The sequence below is a fragment of the Caloenas nicobarica genome, chromosome 1 (assembly GCF_036013445.1).
Source record: "Caloenas nicobarica isolate bCalNic1 chromosome 1, bCalNic1.hap1, whole genome shotgun sequence".
In the NCBI taxonomy this organism is placed as follows: Eukaryota; Metazoa; Chordata; class Aves; order Columbiformes; family Columbidae; genus Caloenas; species Caloenas nicobarica.
Genome location: NC_088245.1, coordinates 27507932 through 27527381, shown reverse-complemented (window position 1 = coordinate 27527381; position 19450 = coordinate 27507932). Strand labels below are relative to the sequence as shown.

Below are 19450 nucleotides of genomic sequence, written 5' to 3'. Positions count from 1 at the left end.
ATGAGTCTGTCTGGATGATACGATTTTATAAATCTTTTCATGTCTTCACATTGTAGCTATTTTGATCAACATCTTAAATCCACTTTTCCATCTGGTTTGTCTGTGTCTCCATTGTTTAGCACTTCCATATGGTCACAGGTTTGCTGTTTGAACTGAGCTTCTCAGGTACTTCCTAAGATTAATATACAAAGGAATTTTATTTTTACTCAGGTTGGAAGAATATATAAAATAGCATTAGTAAAAAATCCTTGTAAGTATTCTCCACAGGAGCTGGTGGATATCATAATTTTGAGTTATCATGGGGTTCATCACACCATGCACAAATCCGCTCCGAAAAAGTGATTTTAAAGATAGCGTCAAGTGGCTGGAGGTGTAGTATGACTTAGTGACTTCATGCAGTCATTATAAAGCAGTTCTGTCACCTCAACATGGGAAAAGAAGTTTTGTAAACTGATATTCTTTTGTCTGTTCATGCTTTTCCTATGAAATGGCATGTTGTATGATGCAGAAATCTTCGTTTTAAAAATTATGCTAGAAGGATGTGAGAACTGACAGATCAGGTGTCCATGTGTGCTGGGATCCCAGGCTCAGAAAATACACTGCTCACTTTCAGGGCTGTGGCTGTGAGGGAAGAACAACAGTACGCTGAATACATTTCTGTGCCTTATAAAACCATTTTAGAGTGAGTATTCTCCAGAAGAGCACTCTGCTGCACTTGTCATACCACTTTAAGCTGAACATATCCTTTAAGACATGTGGAGCCAGTGTTCTGTGATTACCGTTAGAGTCTTTAACTATTAGGAGTTACCGTATTATGATATTTGAGATATCACATGTATTTGTTAGTCTTGGTATAGACACAGTCTTGTACTATTTCAGGTGCTGCTGTATATAAGTCAATAGAAATCACTCCAAATCCTTATTGGACCTTTGCAATCCCCAATCGTGGAGCTATTTGAGAGGCAGCCCCGTTCCCAGCTTCCTTTATGATTCTTTAATTGCTGCTGCCAGCTCGCACAGGAAGTTTCTTGATTGAAAGATTCCCAAAAGAAAAGGAAAGCCTGTCCCACTGGCTAGAAGAGAAAGTGGTACCGGAGGCAAAACTGTGCAAAGGTCCTTGGTGGAAGGTAAATCTGCAGTGGTCCTGGGCCACTGTGCACTGGGAAAGCACAGCAGAGAGCGCAGCAAAAGAGGAGATGCATTCACTTAAAGTTCCTGTACAAATGTTCAATTACCATTAAAAAGGACAGGAGCATTAGAAAACATGCAAGTTTACATGTAGCACCTGTAAAAATTATTTTGCAACCATGGCCAGAGTATTTTACCACGATTATTAAATATATATTTGCCCTTGGTGATATAAACATAGCTCTGTAAATGTAAGAGTTTGTATTTTTGCTTATAGATAGAGCAGCACTGTGTTTTCCTCAGCAGCTAGTGATAACAGCCCTATATGAAAATCTCCCAAGTTTTATACATATATAAAATTCATATATAAAATATGCCTGTACAACATATTTTAGTGATAAAATATCTGATAATTTGTGTTGTCAACTTTATTCCATTTTAAAATTTTTCACCCTGGACTAAATTCTGCTCATTAACTGCACTGGAATCATTCCAGACTGAAATTTGCGTAGATTAAACTGAGTTCTTTGATTCTATTACACCAAATGCTAGAAAAAATATTTTAAACAAAAGCGATTTAAAATACCTGAACAACATGCTGTGGACAAAAATAATTTTATCAAAAATACTCCTTGCTTGACTGAAACATTTTGATTTCTGCTATTTTAAATCAGCTGGCTCATGTTATTTTCATGAGTAGCACCAACTGTATTATCTTCAGCAGTTACAGGATATGAATCACCTCTAGGCATTTCCCTGGTTGAATATTTACCATTGGATAAATATAGCTAGTCACCAGCAGTTTGGAAACCTTCATGAAATGTAAAGTTCTCTACCAAATTAGAACACAGAAATAATAAAAGGTTTCACATTTTTAATTGTTTACTACTTCCTCCTCCCAAATCACTGTCATTTTTCCAATTTACTCTTGTTACTCCCAATTACTAGAAATACTACAACCTACACTTGGCAAGACGTGATAAGGCTTCATTCCATCCCCTCTGAAAAGTGGAAGTTGTGCCATTTACTTGCATAAAAGTACAGCTGAGACAAGCATAAGTTTCTAGTGACATGGTTTTCCTGGAGTTTGGCAGATTAGCAATGCATATTTTCATTTTCCCTTTGTGATCAAAACTTCGGCAAAGCCAAGCCACTTCCAAACTGATAAACTCAAACCTCGCTTACCAATGAAATAAAACTCTTCATTTTCCAAGAAGTCTGAAAGGATTGTAACAGTTTGTGTTCATTTGCAGATCAGTTTCCAAGCATGTCGCAGAATGGATCGTGCAGACCTGCCCAGTATCCTCACTCTGACCTCTCCCCAATTCTGTCCAGCGGAGACTCAGATTTAGCCAGTCCACTTCTCCAAACTAATGTCCACATTGACATCAGTGCCTTAAACCCTGACCTGGTCAAAGAAGTGCAGCATGTGGTTATTGGTGCTGACAGCCTGATTGTGCACTTCAGCGAAGTAATAGGGAGAGGTGGGTACCACAACTCTTACCATGCAAACTGCTGTTCTTTTTGCACACACGGTCATTATAAACCATTCTGAATAAGTTGTCTACATGGAGGTTTTTCAAGCTTTTAACCTCTTTTAGCACTGCATCCCATGCACCTAATCAACGGGGGAACCAAGGGGCTCTCTTTCAAAGTTAGAATCACAGAATCACAGAATGTTAGGGATTGGAAGGGACCTCAAAAGATCATCTAGTCCAATCCCCCTGCCAGAGCAGGAAAACTTAGGTGAGGTTACACAGGAAGGCGTCCAGGCGGGTTTTGAATGTCTCCAGAGAAGGAGAATCCACAACCCCCCTGGGCAGCCTGTTCCAGTGTTCCGTCACCCTCACTGAGAAGAAGTTTCTTCTCACATTTAAGTGGAACCTCTTGTGTTCCAGCTTGGACCCATTACCCCTTGTCTTACTGTTGGTTGTCACCGAGAAGAGCCTAGCTCCATCCTCGTGACACCCACCCTTTATATATTTATAAACATTAATGAGGTCACCCCTCAGTCTCCTCTTCCCCAAGCTAAAGAGACCCAGCTCCCTCAGCCTTTCCTCATAAGGGAGATGCTCCACTCCCTTAATCATCTTTGTGGCCCTGCGCTGGACTCTCTCCAGCAGTTCCCTGTCCTTCTTGAACTGAGGGGCCCAGAACTGGACACAATATTCCAGATGAGGTCTCACCAGGGCAGAGTAGAGGGGAAGGAGAACCTCTCTGGACCTACTAACCACCCCCCTTCTAATACACCCCAGGATGCCATTGGCCTTCTTGGCCACAAGGGCACAGTGCTGGCTCATGGTCATCCTGCTGTCCACCAGGACCCCCAGGTCCCTTTCCCCTACACTGCTCTCTAATAGGTCATTCCCCAACCTGTACTGGAACCTGGGGTTGTTCCTGCCCAGATGCAAGACTCTACATTTCCCCTTGTTATATTTCATTAAATTTTTCCCCGCCCAACTCTCCAGCCTGTCCAGATCTCGCTGGATGGCAGCACAGCCCTCTGGCGTGTCAGCCACTCCTCCCAGCTTGGTGTCATCAGCAAACTTGCTGATAGTACACTCAATTCCCTCATCCAAGTCATTGATGAATATATTGAACAGTATTGGTCCCAGAACTGACCCTTGAGGCACTCCACTAGATACTTCAGCGAAGTAATAGGGAGAGGTGGGTACCACAACTCTTACCATGCAAACTGCTGTTCTTTTTGCACACACGGTCATTATAAACCATTCTGAATAAGTTGTCTACATGGAGGTTTTTCAAGCTTTTAACCTCTTTTAGCACTGCATCCCATGCACCTAATCAACGGGGGAACCAAGGGGCTCTCTTTCAAAGTTAGAATCACAGAATCACAGAATGTTAGGGATTGGAAGGGACCTCAAAAGATCATCTGGTCCAATAGATGAAGGGTTGAGCATTTGATCAGTTGGAGAAGACACTAGAGGGAGGAAGATGTTTGTCATTTAATGGGGCTTCTTTCAAGTTGTAGACTTGCTGGTTCAGCCTCAGCTGCCTCACTCACCCTTTCCCAGGCTACAGAAAAGTTCAGCCAGAGCTTCTGAACCTTGAGGCTGCAGAGCAGGAGTGAGACTGCAGTGCAATATTGCACGAGCCTAAGGCACATGCTTAAATGGCAGGGGATGCCAAGGTGAGGACACCAGCAGTCTTAAACTCAGAGCCTGAGAGCTGGCAGGATCGCTACATGACACTGAAAGCTCCTGCAGTCATTCCTGCATTCAGTACAAGTCCCCATGGGCCAGGTGAAATGCAGACACCCCTTTCTGCGCCCCCCCCCAAGTTTTCCTCAGCTCTGAGCAATTCACTGTTTGTTTCCTCCTGCCAAAGGCTCTCTGTTCCCCCTCATTCGTCTCTCATCCCAGCTGCACTAATTTGTAGCTTCTGATTCACTTCCCCTTATTTTTGTCCCTGATACAGCAAGTCTCCTATTTTTCTGAATTTCTCCCATCACCCCTTTTCTTCTACATCTCTGTAAGCAGGTTCCCTCCTTCTTTCATAGCCCAAGCCAGTATTTCTGTTAGGGGCATTTGTTAAACTCTGTACTACTGAGTACCAGTTAGTAACCCAAGTAGAAACTGGATTTTCAGTATTTCTGCAGATCAGGCATGAAAGATCTCTTGTTGAGTATCAGAATACTGATAAAAAATTGGCCATAAATGATATTCCTAATGCCTTTTCTGCAGGAAAAATAGCCACAAATCAAACAAACAGTCAGTGTGTTTCCCTTCCATGTATTACACTTCATCATCCCCAAAGCAAGGGTGGGCCTTGGTCTTTTCTTTCTTGTTTCAGAAAAGGCCAAGTAATTTCCCATTTTTTAAATGTTGAAAAATATCAGGAATGACACCGATATAATTAACGTTTTTTAATTTTCTCCTCCGTACTAGAAATGGGCCAAACCCAAAAATATTTCAGACACACCCGATCCAAGCTTTAGGATTTCTGCCCAGTCTCCAAACAATCTGTGATCTGATGGGATTTTAGTTGCTTTTATAAAACAAACTTTGTATTAATTTTACCCCAAGCTAAAATCAAAGCCAACTGGGCTCTCACCAGCGCTTATGACTGGAACGTAGTAGAATTAATCAGATAGTCTTGTTCTCTGCAGAACTCACACTTGACAATAGACCTAGTTTGTTTTCTAACTGCAAATATTAATATTTTTCAAGTGTCCAGTAAATAGTACATCTGTGAAGGAAAGCCACCATTACATGTATTTGATTTGATTTGGATAATTCATGCATGTGCCTGGAGCTCCCAGTTCTCCCTGTGTCCCAAACAGGTCAAGTTGACTTCTCATAGCAGGTTTCCCCGCTCTGCAGATTACCCTGTCTCCTTGACAGAAAAGCACAGGATCAGGAAGGATTTCCATGTCCCTGGCAGTTTATTTCACTGCTTAGACCATCAGCACAAAGGCAAATTTCACTCATCATCTTGTGGTGACATTTTGCAGTAGGAACTAGGTCATAGCAGAGCCCCCAGAGTGCTGCGTAGTGATGTGGTCAGGCTGTGATTGGTAGAGCAACTCCCAAAGCTTTCATGGCCAATACACCAGTTTTCATACTCAGCATTTGCCGTGGAATAGCAAGATCTGCGAGACCGTAAGCCCACAGTGACCTTCCTTATGCAGCTTTCCACTGAAGAGGCATCAAGGCTGTATGGTCCAGTGGACCACTTAGCGTGGGCTTACAGGCCACTGGGAACCACCAATCCAGTGGTCACATCAGCTCCTTCCAACTGCTCTCTTGTGCCTTCCAGTACCCTGCTCTGACACAGATCTAACAGGAGAGCACGGTGGGAATGAGCTGATGTGGTTTTTGTGTGCAAGAACATGAAGCATTTGTGGTGCCAGCCTTGTCATTATTTATACACTCCATCTAGGTCAAGAAATATCAACTATGCTGCAAATAGAATTTTCATTGTGTGTAATCATGGTTTTATGTAATTATAGTTTTATGTGTTAGTTATGAAGCATTCATTACAAGCGTTGGGAACTGGACAGAAGTAGAGTGTGATCACTTTCCCAAGTATAATTGCTTCCCAGCGGAAAACACCAGAAAGCTAATTTTACTTATTAAAGCTAATCTTTCTAATTTTTTTCACAGGACATTTTGGGTGTGTGTACCATGGAACGTTGCTGGATAATGATGGCAGGAAAATCCATTGTGCTGTGAAGTCACTGAATAGTGAGTTACTAGTGAGACATTACCATAATTCCAAAGATAACCAGGGTGAACTAATTAATTACAGTGAAGTGTACTTTCACACATAAAGATTCTTAGTTGCAGCTGGATCAGATTTATCTCTGGAGCAATTCCAATTACTTAAGATTACCAGGAGGCATTGGTATATGTTTGTGCATCAAATGAAATGCCCATGTATTTCCCCTACAAAGAAAAGGATAGAGGAAAATGAGGGAAAGGCAGTGTCATTTTTTACTTTACTGACTACTGAAGATTTGTTGTTGGAAGTTAAATTGCTTAAGAGCAGGCAAAGCTGCTGGAAAAACAGGAAGAGACTATAAAATTTAATAAAGGCTTTACTCAAGTGTTGTTATTCAATTCTAAATAATTCATAATAAGAAAAGGAGAAACAGAATTGAAATCACCAATCAAATGCATTTGGTCATTGTAAGAAAACTGATGCACTGCTAGCTGTGATGTGGGATGTGGGGATCACGTTTGTAGTTTCTCCTGATCACGTTTTTGTGCAATGACATGCTGTACAGAAATGAACTGTTGTTTGTTTGGGTTTATTTTAATTAATTCATTTTATTACTGGATTTCTCAGGGATTACAGACCTCGAAGAAGTAGCTCAGTTTCTGAAAGAAGGAATAATCATGAAAGATTTCACTCATCCCAATGTTCTGTCACTCCTGGGAATCTGTTTGCCCAACGAAGGATCCCCCTTAGTTGTTCTTCCCTACATGAAACACGGAGATCTTCGAAACTTCATTAGGAACGAGACTCATGTAAGTACACAGTGAGGTCTACCAAACGATAATGCGAGTCTAGCCAGGCCCTGCTCCAACACCACAGGTTAGAAGCTCTGATAATTACATTACAGCTATAACTTGCTGCTGTTACTACACCTTAAACTTTAGCACTTGCCTAGGCTGGCACCAAGCCCGACCACAGCGCTACCACTCCTTCCCTTCCCCCTCAAATTCCTCTCTAGAATGTTTCCCAGAAATTATCAGCAATAAGTATTTCTCATTTCCCATCCATAAGCCTCTTTATAAACAGATGTGTTTATGAGATCTAAGTCAAGGGGCCCAACCATCTGCTGGTTTAAACTGGCATGCCTCTGTTGACTTCAGCAAAGCTCTGCCAGGCGTCACCATCTGCTTTCCATCTCCTAGGTAAGGGATCTTCATGTCCAGCTAGAGACACAGTCCCATTATTATCCATGTTTTTTCTTCTTATCTTAAAAGAGAAAAACAGCAATTGTTACACAAACTATGAGTACTCTCTTATCAGAGATTTTCCCTATTTTCATTGAAAGACTGGAGATTTCTCAAAGGTGCCTCACTGCTTTCTCTCAAGGATGAGACCACAGGTCTAGCCTCAGGTAGCGTAAGCCCACTTTATACTGTCGCATTTCACCCATTTCACAGTGCTAGGACAGTGTAAAGCGACTTCTGAACCAATGGGATTTCACCCCTGCCTCTTTGGCAATCAACAATAGCCAGTAAAATTTAAAACCAAAATGCATCTTGACAAATTGTTGGGGCCGTTAAGCTTTCTGAAGTAGAGATCTCCTCCTTTTTGAGCTTGTTTCATTCTACAAGCACCAGGGACCTTTTCTGTGAATAGTGCCATGGTCCTTACTGAAACAAATAGAATAACGCCACAGTTGAAGGGATTGTTCCACAGAGGAAAATGATATTGAGCAACGTCATCAACACAAAAATCTGTGGGACCTTACCATTATGTAACAAGTTATGCTGTTGGGTAAAAAGAATTACAGGTTATTTTTATTTATATCTTTAACATTTTCAGTAAGGCCTAACCCATGCATTGTAGACCAGCAGAAAGAGTTACCAGTCTCTGTGGAAAACCTTCTTCTGGTAACTGCTAAGGTCTCACTTGCCTTTTCCATTACACCATACTGACGATAGCTTGCACTTATTTTGCCCCAAATAGGACTCTCTCACTTCTTGGTCATTTCCAGCTGATGAGCTCCAAGTTCATAGTTAGCATCTTCTATGGAGTTACATGTTATTACTGTAAGTTCACAAATGTCAATTTTGTGTATCAGCTGTGATGCTGAGGTTTCAGCATGCTGTTCTATAATACCTCCCAGCCCAGGTCATGCTGCTTATGCTGCAAACTCCACTCTCTGGAGTCTCTGATTTCTTAAAGTGTGTTTCCTCACTGGAGGTAAGAACTTGACCTAAACTTAACGCCAGTTTTACTACAAGTACCAACCTGTCTTGATCATTCTGGTGGCAAGATAGGTGTGTCAAAAACTGAGAGTCACAGCAGAAAAACAGTCTGCTCCTTGGGCTTCTGCAGTCATTGCTTCATCACAAATGTTTGTATTTTACAGAACCCAACAGTAAAAGATTTAATTGGATTTGGCCTTCAGGTCGCAAAAGGGATGAAATACCTTGCAAGCAAAAAGTTTGTCCATAGAGACTTGGCAGCAAGAAACTGTATGTAAGTACAGACATCTAATTCCAGACACGTTATCACACTCTTCTGCATAAGGCAGCGAGATGAGATAAAGTTTCCAGGTTTTTGCTTTTTTAGTCAAAATAAGGTGTTTTTTTCATTGCTTCATAATTATACTGATGTTTGTCTTGCATACTGATGAGCTACTCAGCTCGCTAAGGGCTCACTTCTCATATATAAACTCTTTTCGAGTGTGGGAAATAAGAAAATCTGAGGTGAAAGTGTAGCCTCTCAAAATCATTGGTGAGAGAGTTTAAAAGGCATCTCCTAAGGGAAGTTAAACTGCTGTTGTCTCAACTTGCTGTGCTTCCACCCAGCCTCTTCAGAAGCACCACGTCTCTGCTGCCACACCTAGCAGGAGGGAGAGGAACAGGAGAACTTTGTGAGAAAAACAGGAACACAAAGAAACACCAGTGAGACCTCTTGACAGTAATCTTTCATTACATGAGTATGAGCCTGCTTTGGCTCAATTGCGCACACAAATTAACATTAAAAAATCAGGGCATGCAAAGAGCCTTGCTAGTGTCTGGGTAGCCAGACACTTCAGTTTACACAAAGACTGATACAGGAGTTGCCGATACTATTATACTGAGTCATCACTTATGTTGTGAATTAATGAGGTACAGGATTAAACGTTAGCATTTATTTTTAGCACATCATAACCTGGAACTCTGGCTGCAAAATGGTTATTCACCTGTGACATCAGATTTCTGATTCTTTTTCAAAGGGTATACACTTTTGCAGCTGAACAGCCTCTGAAAAAGAATGTTTTCTTGCAGCTGCTGTTTTTTAAGGGGGAAAAAAAGCCACAAGCAACGTGATTTTCAGGTTTCCTAAGAAGAAAGGAATTGGGTTACTGGAAGTCCTGGTTCATCTAATCGAGGTCCAAATAGTGGCAACAGGACATTCCTTCTGGCCTACTGTCTCTTCCTATGGCAAGGAGGGAAGAGCTATCAGGATGACTCACATTGCCAACTGAATGGCTGCTTTTGTACTTCTATTAATATATGGCTCAGCACTTCAGAGCCTGAAGAGCCACTGCCACGTGAGAGGAAGGTGTAGGGCTCAAGACCCACATTCCCCAGTGGCCACGTGCAATCCAGCATTCAGAAGCACATCCCTTGCCACAGTGGCAATGTCCTTCAGAAAGGAAGCCGTGATGCAAATACAGCTCCCCTGGACTCTTGACTCTATTCCAGTATCCTTGAAGAGGTGCAGGCATCTGCTATGGCATAAACTGTCCCTTGTTGACCCATCAAAGTTCTCTCCTCCCTTCATTGGTATTGGTTTAGTTATTCAATTAGTAAATACAGCAGATGGTTGTGTGGCATTTAGAGGGACTTCAGCAGACCAGACAGTTGTCCAGACAGAAACCTCATCAATTCAAGACAGGGAAATGCCACATGTACAGGCTGAGAGAGATGGGATTATTTAGCTTGGAGAAGGCTCAGGGGGATCTTACCCGTGTGCAAAAATACCTGATAGGGTGGAGTAAAGAAGGTGAAGCCAGATTCTTCTTAGTGGTGCCCAGGGACAGGTCAAGAGGCAGTTGGCACAAATTGAAATAGAGAAAATTGCATTTAAACATGAGAAGAAATGCTTTTATTGTAAGGATGACTGAACACTGGCACAGGTTGCCCAGAGATGTTGTAAAGTCTCCATCCTTGGAGATATTCAAAACCCAGCAGGTCATGGTCCTGGGCAACCTGCAGTAGCTGACCCTGCTTTGAGTGAGGGAGGTAGTGGTGAATGAGGTCCTTTCCCATTTCACCCATTCTACAATTGTGCAATTCTGTAAAGATGTCCAAAAGCAGGTGTTGGCTGTAGCTAGGTCTGCACATAAAATGAAAAATAGGCTTAAGCATACTGACGCCCATGCTCTGTCTGTTTTCTGACAATGATACCGCTTATCAGGACAAACACCAAGCTTAGGAGAAGCAAAGCCAGGGAGATCTTCTGGTATGGCTTAGCTGTAACCCCAGCAGAACTTTCCTTATACGATCATTCTTTCCCAGTACCGACACCAAACACACCCTTATTTACAGGACTACATTGTAATATCTGGGCAGTCACTGAGATACTGATGGGTCCTTCCTTATCCAAATTGAGAGTGAATACGAGAAGTCCTGCCTTGACTTGGAAATAAAAATGAGAGGTTTCTAAGGATGCAGAACAAGAAACAGCTGTGGAAGAAATGATGTAGCACTCAACCAGGATGTATCTTTTTACACAGAGCAATTGTTTTAAAAGAACTGTAGTTCAAATTATATTATCAAAACAATATCAGTAATTTCCTGAGTTCATTCACTGTGTTAAATGGGTGTCAAATATACTTTGCTGCAGTTTTTGTTTCACTGTTACATTAGTTAACAGATCCAAGATAAAGTACTGCCTTCCAAAGTCACAGTCTCAAAAATGCAAGTCACTCATTATAATCCACCATCACTGTGAATCTCGCCTGATCAGTTGCAGGTAATACTTCTTGTCATTTCTCTAGGTTGGATGAAAAATTCACTGTCAAGGTTGCTGATTTTGGTCTTGCTAGAGATGTCTATGATAAAGAATACTACAGTGTGCACAATAAAACAGGAGCTAAACTGCCAGTGAAATGGATGGCTTTAGAAAGTTTACAAACTCAGAAGTTCACAACAAAGTCAGATGTGGTAATGTACAAACGTATTTGTATCACATATTAATTTATCTTATACTGCCTGAGGCATCTCTCTAGTATTTAATGAATGGACTAACCCCAAACCTTACATTTTGATCTAACTTTAGTTCACATAAGAATAAGAGACTTTTTCTACATCCAAAAAGGGTATTTGTCCCAATCACAAAGCAATAAAATGTTGATCTGATTATCTCTTACTGGTCAGGAATGTGTTAGGAGTACAATCCCACACCAAGGAAAACTAAGGACATTCCAAGAAGCCAGTTTGGAGCTGAACCCTCTTACAGGAGGGGGTCTGGAAAGCTTGACAAAACAGGTTAACTTTGACACTCGTAAAATTTAATAGTTCTCAAAAATACTTTATTTGCTTTATAAATACTCACTGACTGCCTACAGCAATCTCAAGTATTACCTGGCCATTTATGAAAAAAAAAATTGAAGATGAAGTCATTACTTGGCTGGATCACTTTGTATCTTAGCTCTCCTTTCAATCCAGATCCAAATTAGCCTGTGATGCATAGAATTTTCACCACATATATTCTCTTCTGTATGTATCTTACACATGGTTAGTCAGATCATCAGCTCATGTAAATTGGCAGAGCTCCATTAACCTCAAAAGAGGTCTGTCAATTTACACCAGCTAAGTAGCAGGCCTATGGGCTTTTATTTTCTTTCATTTACTTAGTTGAGTTTCTCTGGCTCTAATTTAAGTGGCTCCTCAAGTCCCTACAGCATTTATTAGCCCACTTAAAAGAAAGCTGATTGCAGTAAAATAACTTTTCAAGGGGAAAATCCGTGCCTTTGAATGCTTAAATCTGTCAAATCATGTTCTAAAACCGGAATGTAAAGCTCTCCAACCCTATCACTTATTATTTATTTCTTTGTTTTCTTAGTGGTCCTTTGGTGTGTTGTTATGGGAACTCATGACAAGAGGGGCACCACCTTATCCTGATGTGAATTCTTTTGATATAACCGTTTACTTATTACAAGGAAGAAGGCTGCTACAACCTGAATACTGCCCTGACCCACTGTAAGTAAATAGTTTGCAAAGCCTTTTGCAAATGCTGCTGATTCTGATGTTATATTAAGTGAGACTGTGGGAGGAAAGGGTTGGAGTTTTTTTTCCTTTTTACAGGATTTCATAATTGAATACTTCTTTTATCTGAATGGCAGGTATGAAGTCATGCTGAAATGCTGGCATCCAAAACCTGAGATGCGTCCAGCATTTTCTGAACTTGTTTCAAAAATATCAACAATCTTCTCCACGTTTATTGGGGAACACTACGTTCATGTCAATGCTACTTATGTCAACGTGAAGTGCATTGCTCCCTATCCTTCTCTTTTATCATCACAAGAAAACACAGACATGGATGTTGACACATGACGGGTATGTCTGAAACTGAGGAAAATTCATTCTTAGTGGTATGAACAAAAAGCAAACCATTTTGTCCACTCACTTTTACTGCCTGGTCTTTGTGAGAACACTGTTGCACATGTTTATGTTGTTGCCCAAGTTGCACTAGTACAAGGACATGATATCACTGCTTAAGGCTATGGGATTCTATAAACCATAACAGTCATTTCCAGGTATTTGGAGAACTGCATCAGTTTACCAAATGGAAACGCTGTGTGCTACCACCCAGAGCTAGTTCCCACCAGCTCTCATTAATGTGTACTCAGACCCAAGAACAAAGATTCATCGTTAATGCCGTGAAGGAGAAAGTAGAATACCAATCAGTACAGCTGGAAGGACTGTTACTGTTGCATGTACTTTAGGATAATGAGCAGAGCAGAAATGGTTTTGACACAAAAGGCTCAGACAAACGACAAGCATTACAAGAGTTTAAAATGTTATTTTCCTCCCGCACAGTCCAAAGTTTGGATTTTTGCACTATATCAACAAGATTTCTTAGAACATAGCCAGGAGAGCCAGCCTTATGGTCAATATCTGAATAGAAATCAACATCAAAACACTGTGTGCAGTAGAATAAGTATGTCAGCCTTGCCAGTCATCTGGTGTAGTCAGACGGTACATAAAATGAAGGGAAGATGATCTAGCTTAAAGCATGCCTAGTGACAACTTTATCCCAACATCCAACCACTTCTTTGAGTAACTGCCTGTATCGACAGATCTCTTGCTGAAAAAATGCAAAGTCTCCATTTATTTCAATAAAGAATTAACCACTCTCTGAGAAGAAAAGCTCGAAGGCCTCCACACTAAATGCCAGGCTAATCCCGGGGATGTAGTAACATGGGCTGCGTGGCTCCGGAGGCAGAGGAGCCAGGCCGGCTGGCAGCCCGCTGGAGCTGCCGGCTGGTGAGTCACAGGGCGAGCAGCTGAAGCTCTGCCACCTGCCCTGGGGTGGAGCTGCCGTCGGAGATGGGTGAAGAGCGGAGGTGCTGCAGCCGGCCCTGACCTACAGAGACGCTGCCCAGCGGGAAGGTGGGTAACTTATTCCTGCCTGCCCTGGGGAGCTGAGAAGACCCATCAAAAGAAGAAAACGGCCTTAGCCCGTCCCCACCTCGCCCCCAGCCTCTTCGTGGATCACACAACCCAGTGAATTATGATACCTACTTTTGATTCTAAATTACCACCAGAAAAACAATTTTGAAAAGAGGTAGTAAATAAAACTTCATTCATTAGAAAAGAGTGCTATAGCTTTAGGGCAAGCATCACATGTCATTTCTGTTCCTGTGGAATTCTGTGCATACTACTGTATAGCTTGTTTAGTATACGATAGAACTGGGTTTGTTGGTGTAAACACATAAAGTATTCTATTTTTATATTAAGAAAAAAGGTTTATTTTTAATGACATTTACGAAGTTTGGTTAGGCCATAAAATACTGCACTGTGAACATTTCAGAAAATGTATGTCAATGTACATGATTCATAAATTGTAGCAACCTTACAAAAAAACCGTGTAAATATTAAAAAGGAAAAGAACTGATAGTAAACACACTCCACCCGAAGTATAATATCTCCGTTGCTGCAAGCCAACCATTTTAAGATCCTTAAAGAGAGGTGGTGCAGATAAAGAACTGATAGAAGGGAGACATATTGTTCTTGGGAGACAGCGCTATAACCGAAAGATTTATAATGAGGGCAGAGTGTGTAGGCAAACTATGAGCAGATAATATTGTATTGTGTTTCATCACCACTTTCATTTCAGAAACGAACTTTCATGTCTGCTGAGAGCAATACTACTTGTAGATTGCTCGAGGACAAAAGGCTTTGCTGCAGGCAAAAAAAAATCATCTCTATGGTTGTTAAAATTGCTAAGGAAGTTTGTGACACATAGATTTGGAGAAGATACTCCAAAACTTGTACATACATGCTCGAGGAACGCTGCAATGTGAAACAGAGGACGTTTTTACTATTTATGAACTTTTGCTTAATAAAGTTAATGTTGTGTCTGGGACACCTGTAAGAATACGTGATTCTGACAAAGATTTGATGTTAGTAAGTTCATATATCTGCAAAAGAGCTGAATGGTACTTATGTTTATAGTTGTTGTTATGACCTAATAAACATGTTATTAAAATGCATTATTGTAATACTTTACACTCCGAGTGCTGTAATTACTGTTAACATTTGGCTGTTAAGCTGATAAAAGTCAATACGCTTTTTCTGACTAACATAGGAAGAGCAGCCTGTGGAGAGAGAGGAAACAACTCAGAAACATAAAAATCTGGAGAGTGCCCGAATAAATCAAACATGCTGTTCATCAGCCTCCTACCCATTAATAGATGCCTCAGAGAAAATTGCAGAATATTGTGTCACAAACAATCATGGCACAGCCCGTTTGGTTAGAAAGTCTCTTCCCTAACCACAGGCTGCCCCCATGCAGACCTTAAAATTCTTTATGCGCTCAGTGTTGGGGGTGACATTTGAAGCTCGTAATTTTGGCATCATTAAGAGTCGCTGCTTGGCCCAACAAGGATGTCAGCGCTTGTGCTCATCATCCAAGCTCCCTCATCAGTTGTGACCCACAAGAAACTTGAAGCACCTGAAGCCACGTCCCTCATGGTCATCCATCACGTTTCATCTCTGCGAGGTGCTTTGTACCTGTGACACCTGAAGTGAGAAGGCATTGCTGTCCCCAGGGGTCTTGGTTCTTGTGGGAAGCAGGAGCCAGCCCCGCTCTTCTCCCACGCATTTCGTCTCCTTTACATTAGATGCCTCCCACTGAACTCGCAAGTTCACTTCTGTGAAATGTATTTTAGGCAGGTACCCCAGCACACTGTGACATGCACTGTCCTGTGCCACTCTTAAGCCAGACAACACTAAAAGCTCATTTCTCCAGTGGCTTTACCTCAAGGGGACATTTTGTACTTAACTCACTCAGAAATACTTTAATGCACAGTCTCAACTGATTAAAAACATTTATATGCTCTTGTAATTTCAAAATATCAAGCAAACCAACATCAAAACACATTTTCTCCAGACACATTTACTTCTTCACAGAAAATGTATATGCTCCGTTTCAACTCCAAGCGTATTTTAGGGAAAAAAGTCATGGAAAACAGCAGGTAAGGATGAAAACATTCTTCTGTTATGTCACAAACCAAATCCAGCTAAAAGGTCAGACATTTTTTATTCTAATTATTTACATGTAATTGATTTTCCAATACGTTTTCAGGATTTCTCTGAAAAGTCAGTAAAAAATCTCCAAGGTTTTACCACAGTCAGCTATTAATACCAGTCTTCAATCTAAACCAGCATCACACACAGCCAAATGACAGTCTGAACTTAAATACCAGATTTGTAACACATTCCTCTGATTACTTCTCGTGATTTCTAAGGGATGCAATATATTGCATTTTTGAAAGGGTCAACAGAATCACAGGCTTCTCATACTCAGTTTTTCATCCTGGTAACTTTGTTTATACCAGGTACACACAGCAGCAGATCTTCAGCTGACTTAGACTGGCATCCTTCCCTCCACATGAATATTAACAGTGGCTGTGGCCCGTGGTCAAAAAATTCCATAATAGATACCCTGCACAACAGCCAAGAGATTAAAAAAATAGGGAGGAATATCCTTGCCCCACAGAAATTTTCCTGTTGATTTCACACAAACATTTTTTCGTGCACTATTAACCAATTTAAATAATCTGCCTATATTAAGCAAGGTTTTTAATACATCCAACAATATTAAAGGTTCCTAAAAAAAAACCAAGGAAAATGGTACACTGTACCATTGGGTTGCTAAGGGTTTGCATATTGCAAATATTCTGGCTCTCGCATTAAATTCAGTCATGAAGGATGGACCTAAATGCCTTACGCAAACAAATGAAGAGGAAAGGTACTTTGCAGTTTTTGTTATGCTGACAGAAGCAGTACAGGTGAGCAACTACAAAAGGGCATCAAAATAATTTTAAACCTAAACATGAAACTCTCCCTTCAGAAATATCATTTCTGGAATTCGGCCATAACACTATATCACAGGAAAAAGTCAAAGCAGATAAATGAAATACAAATCCTAATGGGTTTTTTATTCACTAAACAAAACATTTATTCCTGAGAAATTCCAATTTCCATTGTTTTTAACAAATAGGTCATGAACTGAGTATTCCGAGCATCGAAGAAAGACAGAGGAAATCTTAGGGTTTTGCCAGACGGATTAGTAAAAACATTTACAAGAAACTGTGATCTCACAGGCAACGGGGAGAGTTCAGAGCAACTTGATTGACTCAGCAGACACCGGTCCAGAGATCAGTCGCACACCCTGGAACTGGAACCGTGTGCTCTGACATTAAACCTGAATTTGCATTTTGAAATCCCCATCCACCTGCTAACGCCCAAGGTGTAACCGCTTCCAATGAGGATGCCGACAGACTATTTTTGCTGATTGAGGTCGAGCACTTGTGGCCGCTCCACGACCTCCTGAGGGACAGAGAGACAAGGTTTCTCTTCTGCAAGGAACCCTGCTTGCCTGGCTGGTGTCACTGTTCACGTCGGTGCTTTCCTCTCCAGAGCTGGCTGCCTCCTCAGGACACACCACGCCCGGGGAGACCCTCAGCGAGGGCAAATCCCCGTCGGGTCAGCCCGGGGAGACCCTCCCGGCTGAACAGAAACCAGGTGCCGTCCGGCACTCTGTCATGCAGACCACGCTGGGCTTTTAGTTTTTCAGTCGTTCATTTATTTGGGGTTCGGGGGAGGAGGAGAGGCACTTTCAGATTTCTTTTCCCCCTGCTGCCAGCTCAGCCATTCCTCCCTTGCTCTGGGGTTGGCAGAGCGACCTGCCAGGGCTGCAGCCTTAGGAGGCTCCCGTGTCCAACAAAGGAGCATGGTTGTATTTAAGGATTTCAGTGAATACAGCCAGAAACCGTAGGTTGGACTCGATAGGATTTTGTTTGCACAATCCAAGGTAGAACACCAAAGAAGGGTGATGTATTTAATTTGGTTTCCACGCACTTTTCTCTTTCAGCAGTAAGCACTTTGCCACAGCCTGGCACCGTCAGGAGGTTCAATAGTATCTGCTGAACGTCTTCTCACGTTCCTTACGATGGTTTAACAGGGAAGTCATCCTCGCTTGGGCCTCTGGGGCCCTGCGCGTTTCTACAAACTCTATGTAATAAACACTTGCCAGAGTTCTAATTACCAAGCGCACGTTTAGCCCCTCTCTGTCATAAATGACAGCTGAATATCCTCCTTAGGACGTGAAAAGTGCTATTGCCAAAAACTTTAGGGTGCATGACCAAACATGGACACCTCAGCTGCCATGAGGTTGCAGCTCACTGGGGCAGCTGGCATGCTTTGCAAGTGCAACAAAGCTGAACACGAATGCTAAAAATACAGTTCGAGCTTTAATTAGGAAGGAAAAAAGGCCGTCAGACAACAATGGTATATTCTCTATCTTTCGTGCAGCTCAGAAAAAAATAAAGGCAATTTAAGAAAGACAGTGGAGCTGCAGCCCGTGGAGCTCGTGGTGCAGAATTCATGGCAAACACGTGCGACGGTGTGACAGCACGTGTACCCTGGTCAGCAGGTGGGACATCACAAGAATTGAGTCACATCCAACTCCAATTGTATGCTAATGGTTTTCTTAAGAAAAGCTCTTTCTTAGAAGAGGTTACCTGCTACGGGAAGGACAGCCATCTTCACAAGTCAAAGACGCTCTCACCATGTAACTTTTGCATTTTGTAGAGAAATGTAATTACACTAATAACTTCTTCATTCATTTTCAGTGACTGGAAATGTATTGATCAAAATTAGCTTGTCTGTTAAACCACCAGCCATGCCTGCGTCAGATACCTGCCACCTGGCCGCAAGAGCCGTAACAGCATGCGAAGTATTTCCCTCTCAGGTCAACGGCTCAATAATTGTAAAAACGTTCCTGTGTCGCTTGTGTCCTCTGTACACGTCTGAAGCACCAAACTGCTGCAGATATTGGCAGAACTTTCGAACCAGATCTGAATCAGATGGGACGAGGGCAAAAGTTTGTCAGGCCCGTGCCAGTTCCCATGAACGCTGAATCCTGTACTGAAATGATGAGAACAAACTCACCTCGTTGACAAGTGTAAACCTGGGCTGCCGTATGAAATGCAGGTAAATACAGGGCAGATACAGGTAAATACAAGCCAGGACTACTTCCACTTCTTTTCGTGAATATTAAGTTTACTTGAAAATATCCTGGAAAAATATATGTACGTATGCAACAACAATGATAAAATACATTTTGTAGGAATCTTGATATTAATTTATAGCAGCAGGGTTTTCTTAAGACCACCACGAAAATACAAAGTAAATTATTTTAAAATATGTTTAAGTCTATGTTGTTTATCTGGGAGAGTGAATGCCTCCAAAACAGATCTGACAGCCTATTTGGATAAATGACTGGAATTCTCTTCTATTAGCCATTCTGAACATCTTGAATAGGTTTTGTTTCTTCTCAAAACTGAGTTGGTTGGGGAAGAGTCCAGGGAAAATTATTTTGGATTATTTGGCAG

The 19450-nt window shown here is 41.6% G+C and overlaps 1 protein-coding gene across 1 annotated transcript in view; it reads left to right on the top strand.

The window, feature by feature from the left end:
• The window catches only part of MET (MET proto-oncogene, receptor tyrosine kinase), a 93939-nt gene extending 78962 nt beyond the window's left edge, over positions 1-14977 (top strand). The window contains exons 15-21 of the mRNA XM_065631779.1: positions 2382-2612; positions 6255-6335; positions 6940-7121; positions 8702-8811; positions 11324-11489; positions 12391-12527; positions 12671-14977. Coding sequence (XP_065487851.1) covers positions 2382-2612; positions 6255-6335; positions 6940-7121; positions 8702-8811; positions 11324-11489; positions 12391-12527; positions 12671-12881 — 1118 coding nt within the window. The 3' untranslated portion in view covers positions 12882-14977. The remainder of the gene's footprint in view (positions 1-2381; positions 2613-6254; positions 6336-6939; positions 7122-8701; positions 8812-11323; positions 11490-12390; positions 12528-12670) is intronic.
• Positions 14978-19450: the final 4473 nt, after the last annotated feature.